We start from the raw sequence: 26,526 nt of genomic DNA on the forward strand, positions 1-26,526 counted from the left end.
TAGTACACAATACAAGAAATTAATACAAGAAATACAGCAAAAAACAAAATACAAGCACAACAAAATAGTTATCAAGACGTTTCGCAGATCTTTCTGCATCCTCAGTTGAAGTGAAAAGAAAGGGAAAGGGAGCATATTTTAAATGAAATGGGAAGCACGGGGAGAAGTCACCGTGTTGCAACTGGGGGAAGTCACACGCAGGACCACAAACACTGGGAGAGATCACAAGTTGGCGGAAATGGTACTCGGGGAGGTCACTCCCGGGTTCGGCGCCAATCTGCTTCTCAGTCTTTGGGAACGACGTATGGTAGGAAGTTCTTCCCTTTCGCGGGGAATGGGGAGCCTCTGGGAAGGAGAGCCCGATGTCTTGGGATTGTCCATCTGGCTCCTCCGAACAGGTTTCATGCTAGGGAGGAGGGCGAAATCATTTACCTGCCTATTAATGGCAGGTTGCAGCTCCTTTATCCATATGGCTTCCAAGATAGCCAAGCGCTGAGGGTCCTCTTCTTTTGCCACAACTTCGGTGTTTTTTACCATAGTCTCCCTATCGAGGTGGCGTCGATGCTGGGTCCAGTGGTGTTGCTTGGGTCCTCCGTGTTGCAAGTGCATGGTGATTCTTCTAGATAATGTGGTGGTCGTCCTTCCCACGTAGACAGAAAGGGGCGTGCAGTCCTCCTCTGGGCATGTGTATTTATATACTACGTGGGATTGACGAACCTCCTGGGGTTCTGGAGCGGGGTTGTTCCTTAAAAGTAGAGAAGAGGTCTTTCTACTTTTGTAAAAGATTGTGTATGTATATATATTTATACATACATGTATATATACTGATATATATATATATATATATAAATATATATATATATATATATATAATATATTTATATTTAGTATCACAAACTTTCCCTGCGAGAGAAGGCTAGGATGGTGCCACCATATGGAAGGCTTTCTATAGCAGGGAATTTGATGTAGTATGACTGTACTATGAACTTTCTTTCTGCCAAACAGACTTCTCCCTCCTCTAGTCTGAAATCACATCCAAGTAATGATGCTCTAAACCACTCAACCACTAAAATATACATACATACATCAGAAATATGTTATACATTATAAAAGGGAGGTAGCTAGGTCAAGATATACACCCATCCTTCACCCATCATCCATTCAAAACCCATTTGTTGTGGGTGAAATGTCATCCATGCCCATGTCAGGTGATCCTCTGCTGTGTCCTTGCATCTGTTCATTTCAAGTACACGTGTAAAAGTAGCTGCAGTGACAGTGTTCCTCTGCATTTGTATGTGTAAAACTTTGCTTCCTACTGGTTGTGTTCTTTGATTATATTATGTCACATAAGTTATAATCTAGTCCAGTTAATTTACAATAGCTTCTTTTTAATCTGCTTATGGTCTGGGCACACATTCCTTCTTGTTATACATGTCATGTGTGTGTGTGTATTTAAATCAGGGGGTGGGTGGGTTAGTGGGTTGTACATTACGTTGACAAGTTGACATAGTTAATCCCTATTTTTTAATCCCTTTCCTTGGGTGCAGTTGTAGGAAATATATCACATTTACTCTGATATATATATATATATTCTAATAATCTGAGTTTATATGTTTGCAAGTGTGAATGACCTAACCGAGTGTGGGTTGTGATCTACATGTATTGTCTGTGACTGATATGACCAGTCTGTTACTATGGTGTTCTAGTCCATTTATTTGTGGAAAGTATTAATTGATTCTGCTGCATATTTAAAGGTGGTCAAATAAAACTGCATCACTCATCATGAGAAACAACACCGCTAACACCAGAGAACACAGTGAAAACATTGTAGTGTATAAATACATATGTCAGACAAGGAATTGCGCATGCCTTCAAAATGGTTATATTAGATTCACCAGAACTTCTCTAGAAAAAACATTAAAATGGTGCAATTTTTGCTCGCTACACACCACAATATGACAAAAGACCACAAGCAGCAAATTTGAGAAATTATACTTCCATCATTTACTGAACAAATGATCATTGTAGACTATAAATAGCAAAAGCTGTTTTAACTGAAAAATTCAGATCACCTTTGAATATACGGCAGAATCAGTTAAAGCTTCCCTCAAAAAAATGGACTAGAACCCCCATAGTAACAGATTGGTCACATCAGTCACTGACAATAGATCACAAGCCACACTTGGTGAGGTCATTCACACATATGAACATATAAACTCGGATCATTAGAATATTTACTATTCCCTCCCAGCTGAAGAAGAGGTAAGAGACCTCAAAATTTACAGATACTGGCACACAAATGAATATTGGAAACTTCTGTTCCACATTTAAAAGTGAGGAATAAAAAAAAGTCTTCCACAATTTTGAATGATCAGCTACACAGAGCATCAGAATGTCAGTGGCTATCCAATTTAACCAATATTGTATTATAGAGAAGATTACTCCAAGAATATATATATATATATATATATATATATATATATATATATATATATATATATATATATATATATATATATATATATATATATATAAAAGTGGAAAAGGTGGTAGAAAAATGTAGATTGGAGTAGGAACAGTATATTGCTGATGTTTCGACTACAATCCATCTTTAGGGTGACAGACAACATTCATTAACATTATATATACACTCACTGTGGATCATCCCGCTGGACATCTTAGGATGGAACACACTGATAGGTCCATTCCTACTTCCAGGACCAGCTTAATAGTAACCAATGATAGGTTGACAAACCTGTCTCTTTGGTTCATAACCTCATCCAGTGTGATGTAGGCTGCTTCTACCAGTCTTCTCATTCTTTTCTCCAAGCCCATTTGGAGATGTTGTGCCTCTTCCTATTTTGGAAAATGTCCATGTGTGTATGACTGAGTTTGATGTTCTGTGGTGCCACATGGTCTTGTGTTCAGCTAGTCTCTTTTCCATTCCCCATGATGTCTCACCGTAGTATATTGCTAGACATCCACCATATGGTATATTATATATTACACTATTCACATTATTATTTTGCCTTTATGCCTTACGATGTCCTTTATTTTTTGTCCAGAGGCATATGTTATTTGGATGCCAGCTTTCCTCGCATGTGGTACCACCAGGTAACTCGGAGATTTCCATTCATTTTTTGCTCTTCCATGTATTTCTTTTGCCTTTCTTAATCTGGCTAGCAACCCCGCTGGATATAGAAGCTTACGGAAGACGTTGAACATTTGTGTCATCTCATCCTCTGTATATTCATTGCTACATATTCTCAGTACCCATAGGAAGAATCCAATCACAACTCTGGATTTGATCTACATGCTATTCTATGATAGGTAGTGTATGAAGTCATCCTTACTGGTGGGCTTCCTATACATGGAAAACTTGACAATTTTCTCGTCATGATAGATTATGGTGTCCAGGAAAGGTACTTTCATATCCTCCAGCTCCACTGTAAAGTTTATGTTTTCATTTACCGTGTTGAGCATGCAGAGCTTGTTATCCACATTTGTTCCCTTGGGTATTACCCCCAACACATCATCCACATATCGGAACCAATGTGAGCCTCTTCCCATAATTCAAATCAACTTATTTTCTAATGTCTACATGAAAAGTGATGACATGATGGCACTTAGTGGCAAACCCATTGCCAGGCCTCAATGTTGTTTGAATTCCTGGCCCTGGAACACAAAGGCACCAAAATTGATGTACAGAGACACCCACTCTATGTAGCCTGATTTCCATATTGGTAGGTCACTGTCATTCATGGATGTTATTACCTTCCTTACTGCCTCCATGGCCTCCTCAATACTGATGTTGGTAAAGAGAATTGTTGGCACAATTACTCCTTCATACAATCTCCTCTTAGCAACCATTCTTAAATATATATATATGTATGTGTATGTGTGTCTATATGGAACAAATCTTTAATTGTGGTGATGTCTTTCAAATAATCAAATCCACAGTTGCAAGGTTTTGATTGCACACATACCATAAAGTGTTTTTTCTGCATTTGTTGCCCCATTTAACTTACCTCCTTGTGGATGAAAGGCCATCCCTTCCTGTTGCCCTTTGCCCAAGTTGGAAGCAATATAGCAAGACACCCATCTTTCAGTCACTTTTTAGTCATTTTCCCATTCTCATTAGGGATGGGGACATCAACTACTGCATTGTTCCAAACTGTTTGAGGTATTGGAATATCAGTATCTTCTTTATTGCTTCATCAGTATAGCTGAAAGTCTTTTGGATATTTGGCTACCATGCTATACCCTGTACTCTGGTAACTGTGGTATGGTTTCTGGGGTTGAGGTTTTCATTAAATGCTAGTACCATCCTTTTTTTATTTTTTTCCCATCATCATCCATGTTATGTTCTCAGCAAACTTGAACTTTTGAGGTAAAGTTACATTTATATCACACTACACTTCATTTTTAAATCAATTCATCAAACATGTTTTCATTTCAAAGGAGTAAACTCAAAGCAGATAATTATAATCAGTGTTAAGTTTTTATAGTGGAGCTTAAACTATATTTCAGTCAATCCATAGGCCGGATCTATTGCTGGAGACTTGCAGCCCTGAGGATTTTTTTTTTTTTTTTCCAGATGAAAAAAGTAAGATTGTTTGATCAAATTTTGCAGTGAATCTTGCTTATTCATCAGAATGAGAATGAAAAAAATTAAAGTTGTTTTTGAGAAAAAAAGAAATAAACGACATTTTTGTAATTAGAGTTTGATGTACATCCTTTATTGCATTCAGTTATGTAGCGCATTTTATTTAACACAACCCAAAATTGATTTGCTATCAGTCTATACATATACATGTATATATATATATATATAAAAAGTTCTTTCCCCTTTATAAGGGGATTGGCCAAGTCACAACACATCCTATTTGATATATATTAGAAAAAAGTATTTGTATCTTACTTATTTATTATTAGTTTAATGATAGTAAATACATAGATAAGTACTTACGTGGAGGGTGACTGTCTTCCTTAATCCTTTTGGTATATGAATAGGCAGATTGAGTAGATTTATTATGTTATATATATATATATATATATATATATATATATATATATATAAATATATATATATATATATATATATATATATATATATATATATATATATATATATATATGAGAGAGAAATGTGGGTGGGGAAGGGCAAACGAAGATGTGTTAGGAATAGAGTTTATTGCCCTAACGTTGCGACCAACTTGGTCTTCTTCAGTCCTGACCAAGTTGGTCGCAACGTTAGGGCAATAAACTCTATTCCTAACACATCTTCGTTTGCCCTTCCCCACCCACATTCTCTCTCATTTGTCTGAAATAATCTTAAATATATATATATATATATTGCTGTTGCTGCTGCTGTGGATGTGCTCTGTCTTGTGACACTAATTCTGACCCAGGGCAGTGGACAAGATGCAGGGATGATCTGTCATCCAGGAGGTGCTAAGATTAGAGGGAGGGAAGAGAGTAGAAGGGGAGTGGAGTATGTAGGGGATGGAATGGGTGGAAGTGGTTTCTATGCCTTTGTTTTTTTGGCTACCTCCCTTGTAAGGGGGGAAAAAAGCCTTTGGTATAGGTATGTATATTCTTTATTTTTTCTTTTAGTCAATCATCCACCTACAAAGTACGATAACTAATCACGGGAGAGGTACGTACCTCTTTCATTTTTACCATAAACATTCCTTTCACTTGTACTTAAAACATATCAAGATGATACTTCAAGATATGCCTTGCAATACTACTGGTTCATTCCCAATGTACCACTTTCACAAAATGCATCAGCTTATCCTATACATTCTTCTCGTACTTGGGGTAGTGATCATCCAGAAGTTGAAACATTAGAGGATGGTGCCCAAAGTTAAATCTGATATTTTTTGGGTCATTTTAAAAAATTGTCTACTCTTTTACTTTGCATTGTGTATGCATTTACTTAATTAAAATTAACAAGAAAAGAGTTACACTCTTGGTCCTGTGTCTTTGTTTAAAGTAGAAGCACTAATATCCAGACAGGGAGGAACCTAAAGCAGTTTGGAAAAAGTTACTTTTTGTTTACTAGATATTTCTATCTATATACCAAAAGACTTCTTCCACCTTATAAGGGAGGTAGCCAGCCAAGACATACAGCCATCTCGTACCCTTTTCTTTCTCTTTGATCTTCACTCCTTGTGGTTAAAGAGCCATAACCCACCCACTGCCTGGGTCAGAGGCAATGGAGCGAGGACCTCCAGAGCCCAACAGCCAAAGCTAGTTTATTTCCACTACTTCATTTACATGGTAACCCTCCTTCCTTGTCTACTCATGAGTAAATACAGAGGACAAGGCGAAATCCATTCAAAGATGCATTAATTTATCATCCATTCAGAGCCAAAGCTAGTTTATTTCCACTACTTCATTTACATGGTAACCCTCCTTCCTTGTCTACTCATGAGTAAATACAGAGGACAAGGCGAAATCCATTCAAAGATGCATTAATTTATCATCCATTCAGAACCAGTCTCCAGTCACGCCTATCTCTTGTCCTCTCTTCCTTGCCCAACAGGTATTCCCCTTTCTACCCAAGGATCACTTCATCCTGTCAGTCCATTTCATTCTTGGTTTACACATCAAGTTCACTTCATAATACTATATAGTATACCAAAACAAATGCCTCTTCTGATGTTAACAAACTGTATAACCACAACATGCATTTAGCAACAGACGTGTCTTCTGTGTAATATGCGCATGTATTGATCCTGTCTGTCAACATAATTTCCTTCCATGCCAAATATATGAAATGAATTACCAACACTCTTGTGTGTTTAAACTAAAACTGGGTCAAATATCAGTGTGTGTCAACTTCAACTGTATTTCTTACACCTTTTCACACATGGAGAGCTGACATTTGGCAAATGCTCTCCTCTTAAATCTTTCATCTGGTGACAAAGACGGTCCAATATGATACACAAGTCCAAAGTTTCTTCCTAGACCTGTGGGAAGGCTTGTAGAATAGCCAGTGGAGCTGGAGGCTTTCCACTCATTGAAACTTGAGACACCAATTATTATTATTACAACCCTCAGCGAAGAAGATGAAGGGGACCCCCAGAACTTGTGGTGGGACCAAATCCACCAATCCTGGCAAGAACTGTTTGGAATGGGGACTGGTTTTGGCATACGAGTTAATCAGTGTGCCATCAAGTGTGTGCTGCTTATTAGTGATGATAATAAGGACTAATACAATGCAGATGTCAGTTCAGTTTCTTCTCAAAGAGATCTATGGGAGAGCCCAAGGACCATTGCCAACTGCTACGGGGCTGAGAGTTTCCAGTCAATGGTACTCGAAGCAACAATTTTAATTATGATCAATTGTCAACCTAATCAAAGAGATACTGTATGAGTGGTCACTGGATGTGACTGTGGTGTAATTGGTAAGCATGCCTATCTGGCAAGTGGGAAGTCCTGGGTTCAATTCCCAGGTGGTACCAGCTTTGCAGTGACATTCCCTATCTAACATAGCGCAGGGAGTAGGATCCCAAAGAGGTGCACACTCCAGGACTGTCCCTTAGAGGTGAGGGCCCAGAGAAGGGAGATATGCAAGTGGTCACTGGAGGCGGCTGTGGTGTAATTGGTAAGCACACCTACCCGCCAAGTGGGGGGTCCGGGGTGGTCCGGGGTGGTACCAGTTCATTCTGTAGGTAATAGAGAATATTGGGCCCCAAGTTGGGAGTATTGATGGCTCAATTTTATGTAGCCAGTAAAAAGCACCCTCATGGACCAGTCATGCAGTATTTTTTTTTATGATTGAAGACTAATCTCTATTCAAAGGAGAGTACTGATCTTTTTCAACTTCTATCTCTGCCTTCCTTGACTATTTCCTGCACCACCTTTATAACTCCATCTCTTTAGTGGGATATTGTCTCCAGAGAAAGAAGCAGTGGTTTTTGACGACAAAATGTAATCCTACTTTGGTACAATTTTACTTGATTTTTAACTTGGGGCTCAAAAACTAATTATAATTTTTCTTTCACATCTTATGTCTTGATGACAAGCTTATTAATGGAGTTGTGTTAATTGTATATGGGGATTATTTCACAAAAAATTGTAATTCCTCCCATATTCAAACTGCCATCATCCAAACAAGGCCTAAACAGGTTTGTTTTTGGTGGCCCATGTAATACTTCCCGCCTTGCTAAAAATTTAGCACTGAAGTGGCCACGTGGAACCTGGGAGGTAGAGGGGGTGGGGGTTACCTTGTGTATCTGAACACCCTGTGCCCCAGTTAGTTTGGATATTGGAGGGATTCCTGTAATAAAAAACTTGGTGTTTGTGTGTAAAATGGATATAATTTTTAAGTCCTGGGTATATGTGTTTGAGATATCATTCATGATTATAATTGTAATTTAGGATGTATTTTTAAGGGACTGGAAAACTATTCTGAGATGACAATACAGTGAGTGTGCTCATAAGTGAACCTTTTATTACATAGAGGATATCAGTAGATATAAGACTAGAAGCAATAGTGATATGGTATGGTACCTAAGTGATAGGTATGTATTAATAAAAAAAAAGAAAAAAAAAAGATTAATTTTGGTATTGATGGTTAAATTCAATTTATTCTGAATTTTTACCAATTATACTAAGTTTACAACTAAGAAAGTTAATACTCAGGAAATTTGTAAGATTAATTATCCTTAGATTGAAATCAAAGTTTAGTCCAGGAAGGATTGTGTCAGCTAAACTATAGTGTCTTGGGAGAGAACTAACCGTACAGTACTTGTAAAGGTAGTGGAAAAACACATATAATAGAAAACTAAAGAATATTTGTGGAACAGGTATAATGGTGAAGCATTTACCAAGAGGATATCCAGTTTTGTTTTACACAGAACTGAACTGTAATGTGTAGATTGATGATGCGGAGGAGACTAATGTGGTGGATATTGTTCCTATTGCTTTGTTAATAAATGCTTATTCTATACTTGTGTTTCCCTTAATTATTCTTGGAAAACAAGGTTTAAACAGTAGCCATATTTTTATGAAAGCTGGAACAGTGCCTAAGAAATATCAAAATGGAAGCTAACCCAGTTGTAACATATCTCAACCCAGACACCTTATGGGAAAAAAGAAACATCAACCCTCAAGTATAAGTTCCATAGAAAAAACACTCACAGGTTCATTTGTATCTCCTGCTGTCCACACCCTTACATGCCCGTTTTCACCAAACCAACATGAAGACATGAATTGGGGCAAACCATTCCACTTACATATACCAAGTTTTTTTTTCCCCCTTACATGGGAAGTAGCCAAAAGAAAAAAGCATAGAAACCACTCCCACCCATTCCAGCCCCAACATACTCCACTCCCCTCTACCCTCTTTTTTCTTGGCACCTCCTTGATGACCGGTCATCCCTGCATCTTGTCCACTGCCCTGGGTCAGAAGCAGTGTTACAAGACACAGCAAGGCCGTTTCATTAATTTAGCGACCCCCCTCTGTGTGGCCCCTTATGCAGAAAAGAAGACAGGGAGAAATCCCTTCGGGCTGCATCAATTTATTTCTCATACTCCTCACCCCCCATCCCTCATCCACTTGGTCGAAGTAAATTGGTCTCTTGTCTAAGAAGATACAAATTCTTAGAGTGTAATGGTTAGGAGTTACCATTACTCTAGAAAAAGCATGTTTCTTTTTGGTAACAAGTTCAGGGTATTAAAAAATGAAAGTTGAAATAAAATTTCATACATAAAGACATTTATTACAATATAAAACACGAGTACATATACTTTACTTGGAGACATATATAACATTGTGACAAGAACGGATTTTTATTTATTGTAACATGTTCATTTAGTTAAGGAATGATACCTCCAAACATTTTTCTATCTCCAGTTCTAAATGACTACAAAAGAACCAGGAATATACAGTATAACTAAAGCCATCTGTTTGCCATTCAGGTGTCCCAGCCATTCACAATGGTTCAGTGTTACGCCAAAATGGGTACTACTGAACAACGTTTTCACAGTCATTCTAAAGGATGTCTCTTACATTAATGACTTAAATGTTCTGTGTGCAAAGAGTACACATGATACATGATAGTCCTATGTACCCTAAACCATTTACTTCACATATATAAGCTGGGATGAACTAGGATACACCTTTCCGATTTGCATTACAAAGAACATGCACCATATAAAAACCTCCAGTTCCTTTGAAATGGAACTTGTTGTATATTGACATGGTTGCCACAATCTGACTACTGAAGACATAATAAAAAGAACAAGAAAATTTTCTCATTCCATCAAACAACATACTATACACAAGTCATCCTTAATGCCACATTCAACAACGAGTTTCATTCGGAAGTTCCCAAGCTCAATGCTACTACTACATTTCGCTTCCATTGGGCATCGGATAATATCAAAATCCTTGTACTTGCATCATTCATTTACGAATAACACATTCTACACGGCAGCACTCCACTCATATTCACTTAAATCAATGTACACTTGTCGACAGCAGAATGCATTATATACAAACTGTCTCCTCAGTTAATAATTAAACCTGGCTTTCCAAGTCTTATAGGGTCTGCTTTGATACAAAAAGGAAAAAAAAAAAATAAGACTTGGGGAACATATAAACTATGCAAAAATAATAAAAATATACAGGTTCTAAGGTGTTTTTTTTTCACCTACTGTTGACTTTCAGCACAACTGTGAGATTCTTAAAAATGATATCTTTGATCACTTCACTTAATCCTAGAAAAAACATAATAGATGATTGAATTCAATTTGATCTTGGCTTTCAACAAATGGGGGGACAAAATCTAATAACCTGATAAAACAACACTTGAATTTTGGCTAGTTCTAGAAATTAACCTCAATATTTACTGGAAATATACATTCTCAAACCTGTGATGGAAATATAAAAAAATAACAGGTTGCAAGTAAAGTCAATCAGCTTTGGCAAAGTCCAGAATATCTTCGACACAAACTTTGAAGGAATGATAGGAAGTGACATTAAAAAGTCTACAACTGACAAAAAGCAGCCTACAGTTCCTTACACACAATTAGGTGCTGGCAAACAATGAAGGCATGGAATCTAACATTGAGACAGTGCTATTGATAAAGCTGCATTATACCACTTTCAACATTATATGCAGTTGTACTGTTAAATAATGCTTCTGAGCAGGAAAAGTATCACAAAGTTGAATGGGACGAGTAAAACAGCCTTCTATTTTTGATGTATCATAAGTGAGTAACAGGTTAATCGTGTTAACAATGAAGAAGTTCAAGCTATCTGAGAGTAGTATCTGTGTTGATGCTCATGATATTTGGAAGAATATGTTGCCAAAAAAGTCAGAAACTAATTCACATTTTAAATCATATAATTAAAACTTGAGTAAATTAAAAATGCTTTCAGTTACGAATCATTGTAATATACTGCAATTTCTTGTTATTGCCAAGATTTTTTTTTTTTAATGATACACAAGCAAGAAGTAATGGCCTTTCTGATATAATGACAAATTCTCTACAAAATAATCCTGAAATTATTCCAAATACCTAAAGCCTCAATACTCCTACCAACCTATCGGCCAGCCATGTTGGTCAGGAAGCAATGTGAATTCTGAAGTGTTAAATTACAACCTATATTTAGATGTTTGGAGTATAGATTTAACCTGTTTCTATGCGTAACTGTCTTGTTCCCTTGCACCTTCCATGCCTCCCTGCTTCCAGCACCGTAATCACAGGTTAAGAACCTTCCTCTTGTATTCATGTAATGGATTACTAACATTCTACTATACATTACCATCATTTTCCAAATTTTCTATCTAGTACATTTAACAATACTAGTGTTTGCATTCCTTCAATGAGCTTATCGAGAAAGAATGGTTTGACAGTATGTGTGTGTGTGTACATGCAGAAAGAGCATGTAAATGTGTACCTTTGGGGTTCATTAAGATAAAAAGCTCTCCTTCCTATTTACAAGATGCCCAGTAACCACTTCAAAACATGGGGTGGGAGGTGGGTTATAAAATTTCATGAAATGCCGAGTAAATACTTGTAACTTGTGCCAAGACTTGTTCTCTTTGTGCAACATTAGCTACATGAATATAGAGATTTGGCTTTGCGCAGCATAAGTCACCACATAGATTTATCCATCTTAAAAATTGGTCTTAACGGATAAATTTTGTTAATCTGGTTTTGTTCGCGTGGTTAAGTAGAAATACTGTTATATCTTAGCATAATGACAAAACATCAACTAATAAATCACATACATACCATTTAAATACTATCACTTCTCTCCCCCCGCAGAACTGACAAATGTATGCATCTTTATGTCTCTTCTATACAATTTTCTGCTTCATGTTTTATGTATTGTGCACTTTTGGGTTTCATGTTATGCTCCTATATGTACTTTTGTTGTGCATTATTTACAAATGTTATCTTAGTATGGAATCTGTACAAACAACATGTGTGTACTTTTGTGGGTACATGTTCAAGTAAACATGTGAAACGTGTGAGTGTATGCACTTTCGGACATTTGAGAATATTCATTTCATCATGCATCACTGACAAAATGTACATCAAAACAGCTGTGAATATTTGTACATACTTTCATACATACCCACAGAGTACACACATATCTATACTCTTCTCAACCTTCGAAAACAGCATTCCTGCTGAGATGTCATGGATACTGGATGCAAATGAAAGAAACTTGGCACTGATCTCTCAACGAAACACCAACTCAAGCTATGCACTGGTCAGCACCTGATATGCAAGGTTGAGGAGAGACTTGTATGTAATCTCCCCTCAATGTTTTCCAGTGCACAACAATGCCTGGGATAAGGCAATGACTTCATGAAGCAAGGGATAAGAGTGGGTAGGGTAGAAAATCTAAAAACAATCTGAGTACCAGGGAAGCATTAATGTGGAGAAACATAAATGCCTAAGTATAAGATCTGAAGCAATAAAAGATATACTGATAGATCTAGTGGTTCCTCAATAACCCTTCACTAATGCTACAATTGCTACAAGTTAAAGCTTATGTGTATTTCTACAAGACCTAGATAAAAAAAAAAAAGACTCTGTCATTTATTTAACCACCTGCAACGGTTTGCCTCAAAGATTTTAGTTGAACGTGTTCAGCTTAGAAACTGGTGTTAAGGTTTGCTGTTTGGTTCAAGTAGAAGGGGATAAGAGCTTAGGCAAATGCATGCACCGCCTAATAGACACTGGTTGGTTGAATCAGTCACAAATATGGCTTTGTACATATACCAAAAGGAGGTCGTTTGATTGAGAGAACTGAACTATTAAAACCTAACACTTGAGTGAATATTAAAATAATTAAAAACATCTTTCAGTCTTCAAATGCATAAAACTAATGTACATAGCACTTTCAAACTGATACAACCTCCTTCAGTCTAATCAAAATAAAGGGTGAATATTTGTTTTTGGAAAATTGCAATGAAATGCAAACACTGAAATGAGCAAGGGTGACTGGGTGCCTTGTGCTTCAAATGCTTCCATAACCCCAACTTGAAAGGGACCTCTTCTAGGTTACCCTTATTGTCTTTGTGGTGTGGCTTCAAGGCTAAACCGCAGCAGGTGCTAACCGTCAATTCCACTTGGCCTTTTGAGCGTAGATATCAGCGCGTAGATTTTGGGCAAAGCAGATTCCTAATATCTGTAAAAACCAATGGTTATTAAGTACCATAGTTTAAATCAAAATGTGCATTTATCTTCACAATTCTAACATTATCCTCCTGAAGAAAAAAGATCCTGTGAAACACCATTGCCCACCCCTCTTTTTTTCCCCAAGGATTTGTTGAACATAAAAGGATAGAGAAGGTTGGATTGTGGCTGTTGAAGATACCAGGAAAAGCATCAGCATCAGCCCTTGTACCTCTTACATTTTTTGCCCACATTTATTTTCAGGTTTCTCTTCTCACATGATAATATGATTTAATGTCAAAAACTCCCCTCTATCGGAAGGCTAGGACAGTGCCCCTCAATGAGGACTTTGTAGCATGGAATTATAAACCATGCCCTTGGTTCGACTTTGCCGGTGGCAGGATTCGAACCGCCATCCCCTTGACTTTCTCCACAAGTAACAACACCCTAACCCACTCAGCCAGTGAAGTTCCTATACCCTCCCAAATTCTGCCTCAAACTGCTTTGGTCTATTCTCTAACTCTACAAGCAGTGTCATCTGCAAACAACAACTGGCTGACTTCCTTCCACTCTCAACTCCAAAACCCCACACCTTTGCATTTATGTTAGACCAAGGAACCAATGACAGGTAACTGCATGTGGTGGTCTTGCAAGATGCATATCAGAGAATCGTCTCCCATACTGCCTATCTTATCCTGTGACACTCAGTCTGTGGACCCGACCCAAGATCTCTATTGACCTGACTGTATTTCCTCCACCTTTTCTCATAAGGAGAGTCAGTAACTGGCAACTACTCCCCTCCTCATATTATCATAATCCAATGACACAGAAACCATTCCACTCTGGTACAACACAGACTTCAGTCTAACATTTCTTCCCAGAGAGATTCATGGGGTGACCCAATGATTGTTGTCATTCACTGTCGGGGTGCTGGTTTCTATTCCATGAAACTTGAAAAAGCAATTGTTATTCTATTATTTTGAACCTAGTTCAGAGACAAAATGCCTAGTGGGCACTGATTGGTTTTGAAGATAAAAAGAATCCTAACATCCATTTTGCAAGGCCACCACATGTATTCTTCTTTGTGTAACACAGATGCAATGAAAAACCCTCCAAAGAGTGCCAAATCATAGCACTGTAAATACATATATCAAAAGGCCCTTCCCCCCTTATAAGGGTGAGGCCAAGTCAGAGCATACACCCCCCCACATCCATTTGTTGTCCCTCCCATCTTGGCTTCTAGAAGATGAAGAGTCATGTCTGTTCCTTCCCACACTGCTCAGGTCAGAGTCAACGCAGCAAGACACATGTAAATCAATATCTTATTTTCAATTTGTTGACAAGATACATTATGCAGCTTTCCAAACCACCACCTGAAAAAATGTATACAAGTGAAGAATGAGGAACCTTACCTGTAAGAAAGCTATTCCTACGGCAACTCCAGCTACAATAAGAAGGTTACTTTGTAGCCACTCTTCTCCAGCTTGCAGACAGCCTTTGTCATATATGATTTGTGTCACCTCAAAATGCTGCATGGACAGGGTTGAAACAAAAGGGAATTTAAACATGCAGCAGTCATACTCAGGAACATTTACACACACCATGACCCCTTGGACTTGTTTCACACAGTGATTATTCCTAAATTCCTACATAGCAGAACCAAACTTTACTGACAATAAGTGAAAGGGGGGTGTTACAATTCAATAATGCTTCAAATGTTTTATGGAGAGAGAGAGAGAGAGAGAGAGAGAGAGAGAAAAAAAAAGTAAATAAAAAATAATAATAAATAAATAAAACTAATTTCACATTGACATGGGTGGGAAGAGGAAAGACTGGAGTCTTATTCCGAGTTTTTTTCTTGACTAGTTTTACTACAACAATTAATTTCACATTCTTGCTCACATCTTATACCTTTCCTAAGCACACACATTGTTTCTCATCAATGCAAATATCCTAATTTTCTCATTACTTCCCACTAATCATTTAACAAAATTTCACATAACTTCCCCTTGCACTGCTTCCTGTATCCCAAAACCTATTCCTACCCTTTACACCTGGACCTCTCATACACCTTTATCATAACTGAGCTTTAATTATCCTAGTCATTTGTCAATGTTCTACCTCCACACTGCCCACACCTTTCTACCTGTTCCTCTCCATCCTCTTTTTCCCAACAAACTCACCATTAAATTTTTTTCTGTCTGTTACACCATCCCTTATAACCTCATAGTAACTATATACTCAGTCTAAGCAAAATTAAGCAAAATGGTAACAACCATACATATACAATTATAACTATTAACTTCAATGAATAACAGACCCCTTTACGAACAGGATGTGCAAGAAGTCCAAAGGATGATGATGTGCACCTTTAGATATGATAAAGTTTATAAGCTTTGGGATACGCTGAAAGAAATTAACAAGACACGAGTAAGCACGTGGAGTAAAATTTTTGATGCTGTGTATGGATTCCATCAGTAAACAAGGAATGGTGTGCTCATTTGAACTAAGGCAGCCTATTTGTTAGTTCAACCATTACTACTCATGCAATGAGATACACAAAATGAGAGAAGAATATAGCTTTGACACCAAGCAACTAATGCAACTTCTTCACGCCTGTTTCAATGCATCCACAAGCTTAAGTTCCTTGCATCAAAGCAAACTTCTACACAATCTCCAACACCATTTTCTAAGCCATGTATAGCAAAGAATCATGTCACAGCAGAATATGATAAAACAAAATTCATATACACATACAGGTAAACCTCTAAATGCATAGATTTTAGGTAAGCATTTTCAGTTCAATGTAAAAAAAAATTGAAGTAAATTTATTCTAGGTAAATTAGTAATTGGCTGTACACATATAAGAGAACAGTAAACACAACAGCCCACTATGCTTCCTGGTGCACCTCCTGGGTGGTGTGTATGCACTGCAATGACACATTCAGTGCACCAGCGCCAGTATATCGGAGAGCACTTGGTCAGTTTCAAGTGAGCCCTAACTGTATCCTGATCAGCCAAGAAAATTTTGAATGGCTCTCCTTGATGAAGCCTCTTGTACCTTCACCATGGCTTCCAAGCATCCATCCACCTTTACTGATACAAACAATGTCCCCAATGACTGCCCATCAGCCAGAAGCCAGAGGTGTTGGAGCAATACAAAAATGGAGAAAAGATAGTGACTATTGTGCATAACATGAGGCTTGTTCTGTGCTTTTTTTTATGGTTTAATGTCACAAACTCCCCCCTATTGGGAGGCTAGGATGGTGCCCCTCACAGAGGACTTTGTAGTGTGGAATTTAATGAACCATGCCCTTGATTCCACTTCGCTAGTGGCAGGGGTTGAACCGCCATCCCCTCAACCCTCGCTGTAGGTGACAATGCCTTAATCCACTCTGCCAGCCAGGGGTTCTGTAAAAGAATATGATTATATTCTTTTACAGAACCCCTCAAAAGACTTTTGCTCCACCTTAAAACTTAGTGCAAACTTTCCTTGATATTACTGCTTCTTTTGGAGAAAGTATCCTCTAAGTTCACAAATTCCAAGTGTACGAAGTCTTCAGCAACTCTAACTTCATACATTTAGAGGTTTACCTATCATTCAATGACTTTGAGCAAACCCTCAGAAAATAATAATGATTCACATTTTCTTCTTTTAAATATGCAGCCCTCCTGATGACATTTTTTCCACTGTGGCAATTCTAAACAAACCTGGTTAGTCTACAAACATGCAAGATTAGTTTCATATGTCAACAGAAATTCATGCACCAATGAAAGCCATCATGCTTGTCTTACCTTTGAAGAACCTAGGTTGAGTAACTCTTGTGGGGAATTAAAAACGTATGATTACAGATAAAAAAGAGAAAAAGAGAAAAGAGTCTTCCTACCTGAAGGACTGCAATGCCCACCGCTACACCAGCTACAAGCACCAAGTTGGATTCAATCCATTCCTCTCCCGCCCGCAGACATCCGCGGTCATATATCACCAAGGACCGGTCACCTTGCTGCCAACCACAACCATAGCCACCACAAATTATGTACATTACCCAAATGTTACAAGTTAGATTACTCTTATCCATAACTACTTCTTGCACAAGTAAGTTCAAAATAAAAGTACAGTACCACCAAAATTTCTCTCACTAATGTCTATGGACAGTACAGGCAAATAAGTTTCCCAAATTTAAAAGCAATTACCTAGATCATGCTGTTAATTTGTTTAAGAATCACCATTTCCATAAGATCACCTTAATGCACTAGAATATTATCTAACCAAATCAGAGTATGAATATATATGGCCCGATAGAATGAGTACACCCAGGTTCAACAAGAGCTACACACATTCTCTAGCTATCCTTGAAATAAATAAATAAATATATATAAATATATATATATATAAATACATATATATATATATAAATACATATATATATATATATATACACACACATATATATATATATATATACATATGTGTGTGTGTGTATGTGTGAATAATAAAACCACTTGGAAAATAAAATGAAAGGTGACCGAACGTTTTCGTCTATTTTAAGACATTTTCAAATTTGAAAATGTCTTAAATAGACAAAAACATTCGGTCACCTTTCATTTTAATTTCCAAGTGGTTTTATTACACAATTTGTGAATCACGTGTTTTTGTGATTTATTCGTATATATATATATATACCGCCACTATCCGAGTTACGACCTAGATAGGTTCCGACCAACCAGTCGTAAGTCGGATCCTATTCAAAATGGCCGACACGAGGGTTCTACTCTAAGATACATGATATCAATCTGTTGTGTTTTTAAGTAACTTTTTCTATTGAATACTATTAAATACAAGCTGTTTACTGTTTATTTATCAATGCTTTTTAGTTTCATTTTTATAATTTTTTCTATTTTCTTAATGTTCTAATACTGTACTGTATTTCAGTATATATACATATGCAGGTACTGTATGTATATACTATACCTGTATATATACACACACACACATGTATTAAATATAACCTTGCTTACAATTTTTAAGTTTTTTAAATTGTAGTTTCCTTTTAATTATTTTTTCTTAATTCTTCAATTGCTGTATGTACTCTAAATATATGTGAATTTTAAGATACATTTTTCTTATCCATTTCAATCCATTCTAAGTGTGAGATATAGGTACAGTACATTTATCTTTGTATACAGCATTGAGTAAAAGCAGCAACGACTGCAACAGCACTGTAGGAGAGAAGCCAAACGCAGAGTATGGGATCCGATGTATTTAATGTTGGGCCCAGCAGGGCTTCTCCCGAAATAACATAGTGGACTTTTTTAAGGCTATTGACCCATAAGGGGGTCATTAAGACTGGTGTGAAGTTCTTGTCTTTTTTTTTTTTTAACACCAGTTTCATGTTCGTTTCTCCCCACAAGCTCGGGTTATATAAGGAGTCAGATGTTTGTCCACTATGTTATTTCTGAAGAAGCCCTGGTGGGCGAAACGTTAAATACATTGGATCCCATACTCTGCATTTGGCTTCTCTCCTACAGTTGTATACAGTATTGTTTTCAGTTGCTTAGTTGTTAATATGATATGGTAAGTTAAAGAAAGAAAATACTTATTATAGTGTATTCGTATTAGTAAACTCACATTAGGCATCAGCTAGACGTGGTCGTAAGTACGTAAATATCCTTCATCCATAATTTATCAAACTCTTCCACAAATGCCTTAGCTGCAGGCGCATCACTGCTAGCAGCCTCACCTGGTAACGCTCTCGAAAGCAACGAAACCACCCAGCACTCACTATGAACTCATGTGAAGCGTACTCTTCACCTGCACGTTCTTTCAACATGTGAAATTAACTTGTAGCCTTACTTTGCACTGCTTGCAACGTCACTCTCACATTTCTTTGCCTATTATCTTCCAACCACGTGTATAGCAACTTTTCCATCTCTGCCATAACTGCTGTACGCGATGCCGGTTGCCACAACTATCTTACACGCTGTGCTGCCAGACATGTACAGTAAACTCATAATAGGCATCTGCTAGATGTGGTCGTAAGTACGGGGGGTCGTAACTCACGTACATCGTAACTCGGGTAGTGACTGTATATATATATATATATATATATACACACACACATATATGTATATATATATGTATTTAGACAAATTCCTTCTATGAAATATGTCTACAGGAAAACCTGCTGCCAAAATATACAAGTATATATATACATATATATATATATATATATGTACACACACACACATATATATATAGCACCAATAAACCTTTAATTGGCCACATTGACACAACAAAAGGACAGCCATACAGAGGTACACTTGCCCTGGATAGAACAGCCTTCCCAACCAACATGCATGGCTGTTTGTAGGCTCCCTACTTCCACTTCAAGATGCAGCCCCAAATGGTCAGTACCTGGTCCCCAGAACAGGTCCAATGCTCACTCATGCTTTTAAAACGTTTTAGCATCCTCTCATTCTATGGTTTTCTTTTCTTCTGTTAAGGACAGCAGCACATTTATTTCTGCCCCTTTTCATTTTCAGCAAGCTAGCAACATAGAAACAAATGAAGGCTCATAAACATCCCCCAATGCAAGTTATATCACACACAAACACTGCGAGATACAAAGACGGAACACCACAAGCATAGCTCCCCTTCCTGTATGATACAACTAGGTAAATACACACACACACACACCTCTTGTGCAACAACTACCACTTCTGGGTCAACCTTGAATGCACCACACTCACTAACACTAAAAAATAGCAACAAACTGATCCTGCTCCATGCACACACCCAAACCCTTAAATAAAATGAATAAATTTACACCAAAACAAAATAAACATACTACATAAAAACATCGGTATCATAATCAACCATATATAGCTGCAGCAAATCTTATACATACAAACCACACACATCCATACACAAACAGGCTTCTTTTTCCTTATATAGCCATAATAATAGTAATGAAATATATAAAATAAAATTATACACAAAGCACTAATACATATACCAAAGGCTTTTTCCCCCTTACACGGGGGGTAGCCAAAAAGAAAAAAGGCGTAGAAATCACTCCCACCCATTTCATTTCCCATATATTCCACTCCCCTCCACCCTCCTATCTTGGCACCTCCTGGATGATGGGTCATCCCTGCATCCTGTCCACTGCCCTGGGTCAGAAGCAGTGTCACAAGACACAGCACATCCACAGCAAGGCCGCTTCATAAGTTCGGCAACCCCACCTCTCCGTCCCCTCATGCAGAAAAGGAGAAGACGGGGAGAAATCCCTTCGGGCTGCGTCAAATTCTTTCTCATACATACTTCCTCACTCCCCCTCATGCATCACAGCCTCATTTATACACAGCCCTTCTCCATTCACTCCTATCTTCTGTCCTCTCCCGTCCTTCCTCTCTTTTGTAAAGCCCCTTTCACCCCATCCATCTATCTCATCCTAGGACGCCCCCTTATATTCACTCCTTCCACCTCCGCCTTCCACACTTCTTTTACTAATCTTTCTTCACTCATTCTTTCCATGTGTCCAAACCATCCTAATACTCTTTCATCAACACTATCTCCCAGCTCCCTTTCCACCCCTGTTCTCCTCCTCACCTCCTCATTTCTCACTCTATCTAGCCTAGTAACCCCTATCATACTTCTCAGACATTTCATCTCAAACACATTCAAACTCCTTCTCTCTTCCTCTCTCATGTTCCATGTTTCTGCCCTGTACATTGCTTTTGGCACAATCACTCCTTCATATAACCTCCTCTTAGCATCCATTCCCAGATGTCTATTTCTCATTACACTTTTTAATCCACCAAGGCATTTACTCACTGGTGGGAGTTTTGTTTTTGTATTAGTGCTTTGAAATGGGGTAAGAGTATGACACAAAATTTTGAAAGTAATAAAAAGATGTTTTGGAAAGAAATTAAGAGAGGAAGAGGAGGCAAATCAAGTAGAGAAGAAAAGGTAAAAGGTGCAGATGGAGAGATGATAATGGAAGAGAAGGCAGTAAGGGGAAGATGGGCAGAATATTTTAGGGAGTTACTAAATGTGAAGGAGGATAGGGAGGGAAAGATAGTTGCAGTGGGAAATGCTAAGAAAATGACCATGATGAGTGAGGAGAATGGAGGAGAAATAAGGAAGGATGAAGTGAAGACAGTTGTTTAGATGATGAAAGCAGGTAAGGCACCTGGTCTGGATAGATGCCATGCAGAATGTCTAAAAAAAAAGGAGGTACAGTGATGGTGGACTGGCTGGTGAGGTTATTTAATGTTTGCTGGAGAGAGGGTAGAGTGCCGGAGGACTGGAGGAGTGCCTGTATAGTTCAACTTTACAAGGGAAAAGGGGACAAGTGTCAATGTAGTAGTTTCAAAGGGATTAGTTTGTTAAGTGTAGTTGGGAAGGCTTATGGGAGGATCTTGATTGAGAGGATTAGGAGAGGAACAGAGGGAGTAATTGGTGAGGAACAGTGTAGATTTAGGACAGGTAGAGGTTGTGTAGATCAGATTTTTGTGGTAAGACAGATATGTGAGAAAGCTATAGGAAAGGGGAAGGATGTTTGTTTGGCTTTTATGGATCTGGAAAAGGCCTACGATAGGGTAGACAGAAAGGCACTGTGGGAGGTTATGCAGATATATGGGATAGGAGGAAAGCTTCTAGGAGCTGTCAAGAGTTTTTATGAGAGTAGTAGAGCTTGTGTCAGGATTAGAAATGGAGAGAGTGAGTGGTTTGAGGTAAAGGTGGGACTTCGTCAAGGATGCGTTATGTCGCCCTGGCTGTTCAACTTATACATGGATGGGGTAGTGCAAGAGGTAAATGTAAGGGTAGTGGGTCAGGGATTGGAGATGGTTAAAGAAAATGGAGAAAAGTGGGAGGTGAGCCAGCTGTTGTTTGCGGATGACACTGTGCTTGTGGCAGGATCGGAGGAGGGATTGAGGAAGTTGGTGACAGAGTTTGGGAGAGTATGTGATAGAAGAAAGCTAAAGATAAATGTGGGTAAAAGTAAGGTGATGAGATGTACAAGGGGTGAAAGTGGCAGTAGACTGGAGGAAGTGGACAGTTTTAGATACTTGGGTGCAAATGTGGCAGGAAAAGGTGGAGTGAAGGTGGAGATAGAATGTAGATTGAGAGAAGCAAGTAAATGCCTTGGTGGATTGAAGAGTGTAATGAGGAATAGACATTTGGGAATGGATGCTAAGAGGAGACTATATGAAGGAGTGATTGTGCCAACAGCACTATATGGGGCAGAAACATGGAACATAAGAGAGGAAGAGAGAAGGAGTTTGAATGTGTTTGAGATGTGGTGTCTGAGAAGTATGATGGGGGTTACTAGGCTAGATAGAGTGAGAAATGAGGAGGTGAGGAGGAGAACTGGGGTGGAAAGGGAGTTGGGAGATAGGGTTGATGAAAGAGTATTAGGATGGTTTGGACACATGAAAAGAATGAGTGAAGAAAGACTAGTAAAAGAGGTATGGAATGCAGATGTGGAGGGAGTGAACATGAGGGGACGTCCTAGGATGAGGTGGATGGATGGGGTGAAGGGGGAAATGTCTGTAGAGGAAGGAGGGGAGAGGACAGAAGACAGGGGTGAATGAAGAATGATTGTATATGGATGATGTTGTGATGCATGAGGTGGAATGGGCTGGGGGATGGGGGATGAGGTAGTATGTGTGAGCAAAATTTGACGCAGCCCAAAGGGATTTCTCCCTGTCTTCTCCTTTAATGAAGCGGCCTTGCTGTGGATGTGCTGTGTCTTGCGACACTGTTTCTGACCCAGGGCAGTGGACAAGGTGCAGGGATGACCCGTCATCCAGGAGGTGCTAAGATAAGAGGGAGGGTGGAGGGGGTGTGGAGTGTATTTAGGTATGGAATGGGTGGGAATGATTTTATGCCTTTTCCTTTTTGGCTACCTCCCTTGTAAGGGGGAAAAAGCCTTGGTATATGTATGTATGTATTAGTGCTTTGTTTTACAAAGCACTAATACAAAAACAAAACTCTCACCAGTGACCACAATACCAGCCTTCAGACTATGCCACAATCAGAAGACAAAACACAACACAAAAGTAGACTCATCACACTAACAAGCAAAACCACAACATTCCCCAATATATAAGAAATTAAATCATCACTCAGAGACACTATGGTACAAATAATCACTATACAAATCCAAATAGACACCACAAACATCTACAAACCACCAACCACATCAACACCCCACGAATCAATCAATCAATCTTGAAGAAGACACATGGAGTACAAGTACACACCCGAAGTCAAATCACTCATGACTTAACACCACATACTAGGTGGACACCAAAATGCCTACTACTCCATTTGGCTCCACACTCGACCAGAAGTACAATGAAGAAATGAAATCTTAGAACAGCTCACTAACCTAACTCTACTGAACACTCCAAAATACAACATTCCCCAACAGAACCTACAAATGACCTCTCCAGAAATTTTTGCATTTACTCACACTCTGTCCACAAATCAAACTGTTGACTTGTTTATCCCTTGCAAAAGATCCACAGCCATCAAACAGTAGGCCAGGGCTACCAGTTCAGACCATCAGTCACTCTGTGGTGAGTTCTTGTATTGTTGTCTGTAGGTAGTGGGTGAGTGACAGTGTAGTATTATGTGTTCTGTGTTTTATATGTGATGGTTGCACCTTGGGAATTTGGTGATTGTTGCAAGGTTGATTCTGTGTTGGTACCATTTTAGGTGGTGATCAGAATATAGTTACGCTAATGTGACTCATCTGTCTTGTATGGGATTTCTGTTGGGTTGGATTCAGGTGGAGTTTGGTGGATTATGGATTTTTTTTTTCAGGAGTAATTGTTCAGTGATTTGGCTGCAATTTGCAGCTCTATCATTCCTTGACCCACTTCCAATCTCTCTCCTTGTATCTTCACACTCTCTTTCTGGCTCAACAGATATTCCTCATGCATCCAATGTCCTCTTTATCCCACTGATCTCTCTCATTTTTATTCTTGCTTAAGATAATTAACTAATTAGATAGATAAATACATACATACATACATATACCAAATGCTCCCCCCCCTTACAATTACTGTCTACACTTCAATTTTCTTAATCCTTTCACTCAAAGTTGATTAAAATATTAAGGTAAACATAAATCTTCAAATACTTACATAGTCTGGTTTCCTCACATCATACCCACACTGCTTGTTTTTTATTATCTCCTGTAATATTCAGAGCAACAATAATAACCAAAATATAAAGTACATACATATGTATACATTTTTGTGCTATAAGAGCTGTAGAAGACATATATTGCAAATACACAGGTTATACAGGCATTCCTATTTACTACAAACTAAACAATGCATTTGAACACAAGTTGACTTACGTTACGTTTGGGTTTACAACATGAGAAGGGGACACCGCAGGCTTCCCTTGACCCAACAGCTTCTGACGAACAGTTGAAATAAACATTTCGATCCCAATCTTTGGGACCTTCAATACCACAGCAGTGCAGCTATAGAAAGAGCATTTGACATATTAATTAAAAAAACAAAACTAGGGTAGGGTAGAGGAGAGCAAAGCAAAGTCCCATTTCACACATCTAAACCCTCTTGGGTTACTGAATATAAATTCTAGACATCATTTAGTATTTATCTATTACCATAAAAATTTCTGTTCATCTAGTATAGAGATAAAAAATACCTCATCTCCACCAAAGAGAATTTATCCACCGAGAGTAAGTATTAGTAATATTAATAACATTAGGCTTGAGTTGAGTAAAAATGAAAAACTCACTTATATTTTTATTGAGTTACAACCTATACATGAACTCATGTCCACCAGTGTACTCCCTTCCTCTAGGCACACATCAACTTCACTAGCTATTCCACTATAAACTACTTCTCCCTCCATCAGACATCCCACATAGCAACCATGGCTGCATTGGAGGGAAAGAAAGGTAGAAGTATCTATCATCAATTATTTATGGTAAGTGAGCCTAAAGCAAGGTTTACACGCTACGATAACTTGTAGCGATTTATTGTAATGAAAAGGTTGTTACAATTTGTCATTACGTGTAAACAGGAGATCATAGTGATAAATTGCTACGATCTCCTGTTTATACGTAATGACAAATTGTAACAACCTTTTCATTACAATAAATTACTACAGTTTATCGTAGCGTGTAAACCTTGCTTTACACATAGATTAAAGGGAATCACAATTTACAACACCTTCCATACTTGCCTCTAATTATCACCAATGAAATAAAAATTAGGACATTTTAAAAGAATTATGACAAAAGAAACTATATAGATTTAATATATCTAGACTTTGCATAAGCTTTTGATACCGTCCCACACGAAAGACTACTTACTAAATTAGCTTTACACGGAATAAGTGGTAGCCTATTAGATTGGACTAGTAATTGGTTGAATGGTCGAAAACAGAGTTGTTTTAAATGAAAAAACTGTGCGGAGTGGCAAATGATCACTCAAACCAATTAGATATTCAAGAAGATTTAGATAAATTACAGCAATGGTCTGAAAAGTGGCTAATGAAATTTAACAAGTAAATGCAAGGTAATGCACATAGGTAAAAATAACAGTAAGTACGATTACAAGTTATTTGGAAATTCATTAACAAAAGTGGATAGTCAAAAAGATCTCGGCGTAATTATCAGTAACAACCTCAAATCATCTAAGCAGTGTATTTCAGCCTCTGAGAAAGCAAATAAGATTCTAGGACTGATTGCGTGATCTTTTGATTTCAAAAGCCCATCACTCATTAACAAGCTATATAAATCGTTAGTTCGTCCACATTTGGAATATGGTGTTTCCGTATGGTCACCGAATCTCATTAAAGACATTGACAGACTGGAA

General features: G+C 38.1%; 2 protein-coding genes across 5 annotated transcripts in view; one reads left to right on the plus strand and one right to left on the minus strand.

Annotated features, from left to right (window-relative positions):
- The window catches only part of Fkbp59 (FK506-binding protein 59kD), a 33,343-nt gene extending 28,261 nt beyond the window's left edge, over positions 1 to 5,082 (plus strand). The window contains exon 11 of the mRNA XM_076199951.1: positions 4,531 to 5,082. The gene's annotated coding sequence lies outside the window, so the exon portion shown is untranslated. The remainder of the gene's footprint in view (positions 1 to 4,530) is intronic.
- Positions 5,083 to 9,708: 4,626 nt separating this feature from the next.
- The window catches only part of Tsp26A (Tetraspanin 26A), a 28,407-nt gene continuing 11,589 nt past the window's right edge, over positions 9,709 to 26,526 (minus strand). Inside the window, exons 6-10 of one of the 4 annotated variants that reach the window (XM_076199954.1) lie at positions 25,032 to 25,160; positions 24,814 to 24,864; positions 17,541 to 17,657; positions 15,066 to 15,182; positions 9,709 to 13,666 (exon numbers count right to left, since the gene is read on the minus strand). In XM_076199954.1, coding sequence (XP_076056069.1) covers positions 13,598 to 13,666; positions 15,066 to 15,182; positions 17,541 to 17,657; positions 24,814 to 24,864; positions 25,032 to 25,160 — 483 coding nt within the window. In that variant the 3' untranslated portion in view covers positions 9,709 to 13,597. Of the gene's footprint in view, positions 15,027 to 15,065; positions 15,183 to 17,540; positions 17,658 to 24,813; positions 24,865 to 25,031; positions 25,161 to 26,526 lie in introns of all 4 variants that reach the window. The other 3 variants (XM_076199956.1, XM_076199955.1, XM_076199957.1) reach the window with 3 other exon arrangements.

Source organism: Oratosquilla oratoria, chromosome 16 (genome assembly GCF_046742065.1).
Source record: "Oratosquilla oratoria isolate Oo_2021 chromosome 16, ASM4674206v1, whole genome shotgun sequence".
NCBI lineage: Eukaryota > Metazoa > Arthropoda > Malacostraca > Stomatopoda > Squillidae > Oratosquilla > Oratosquilla oratoria.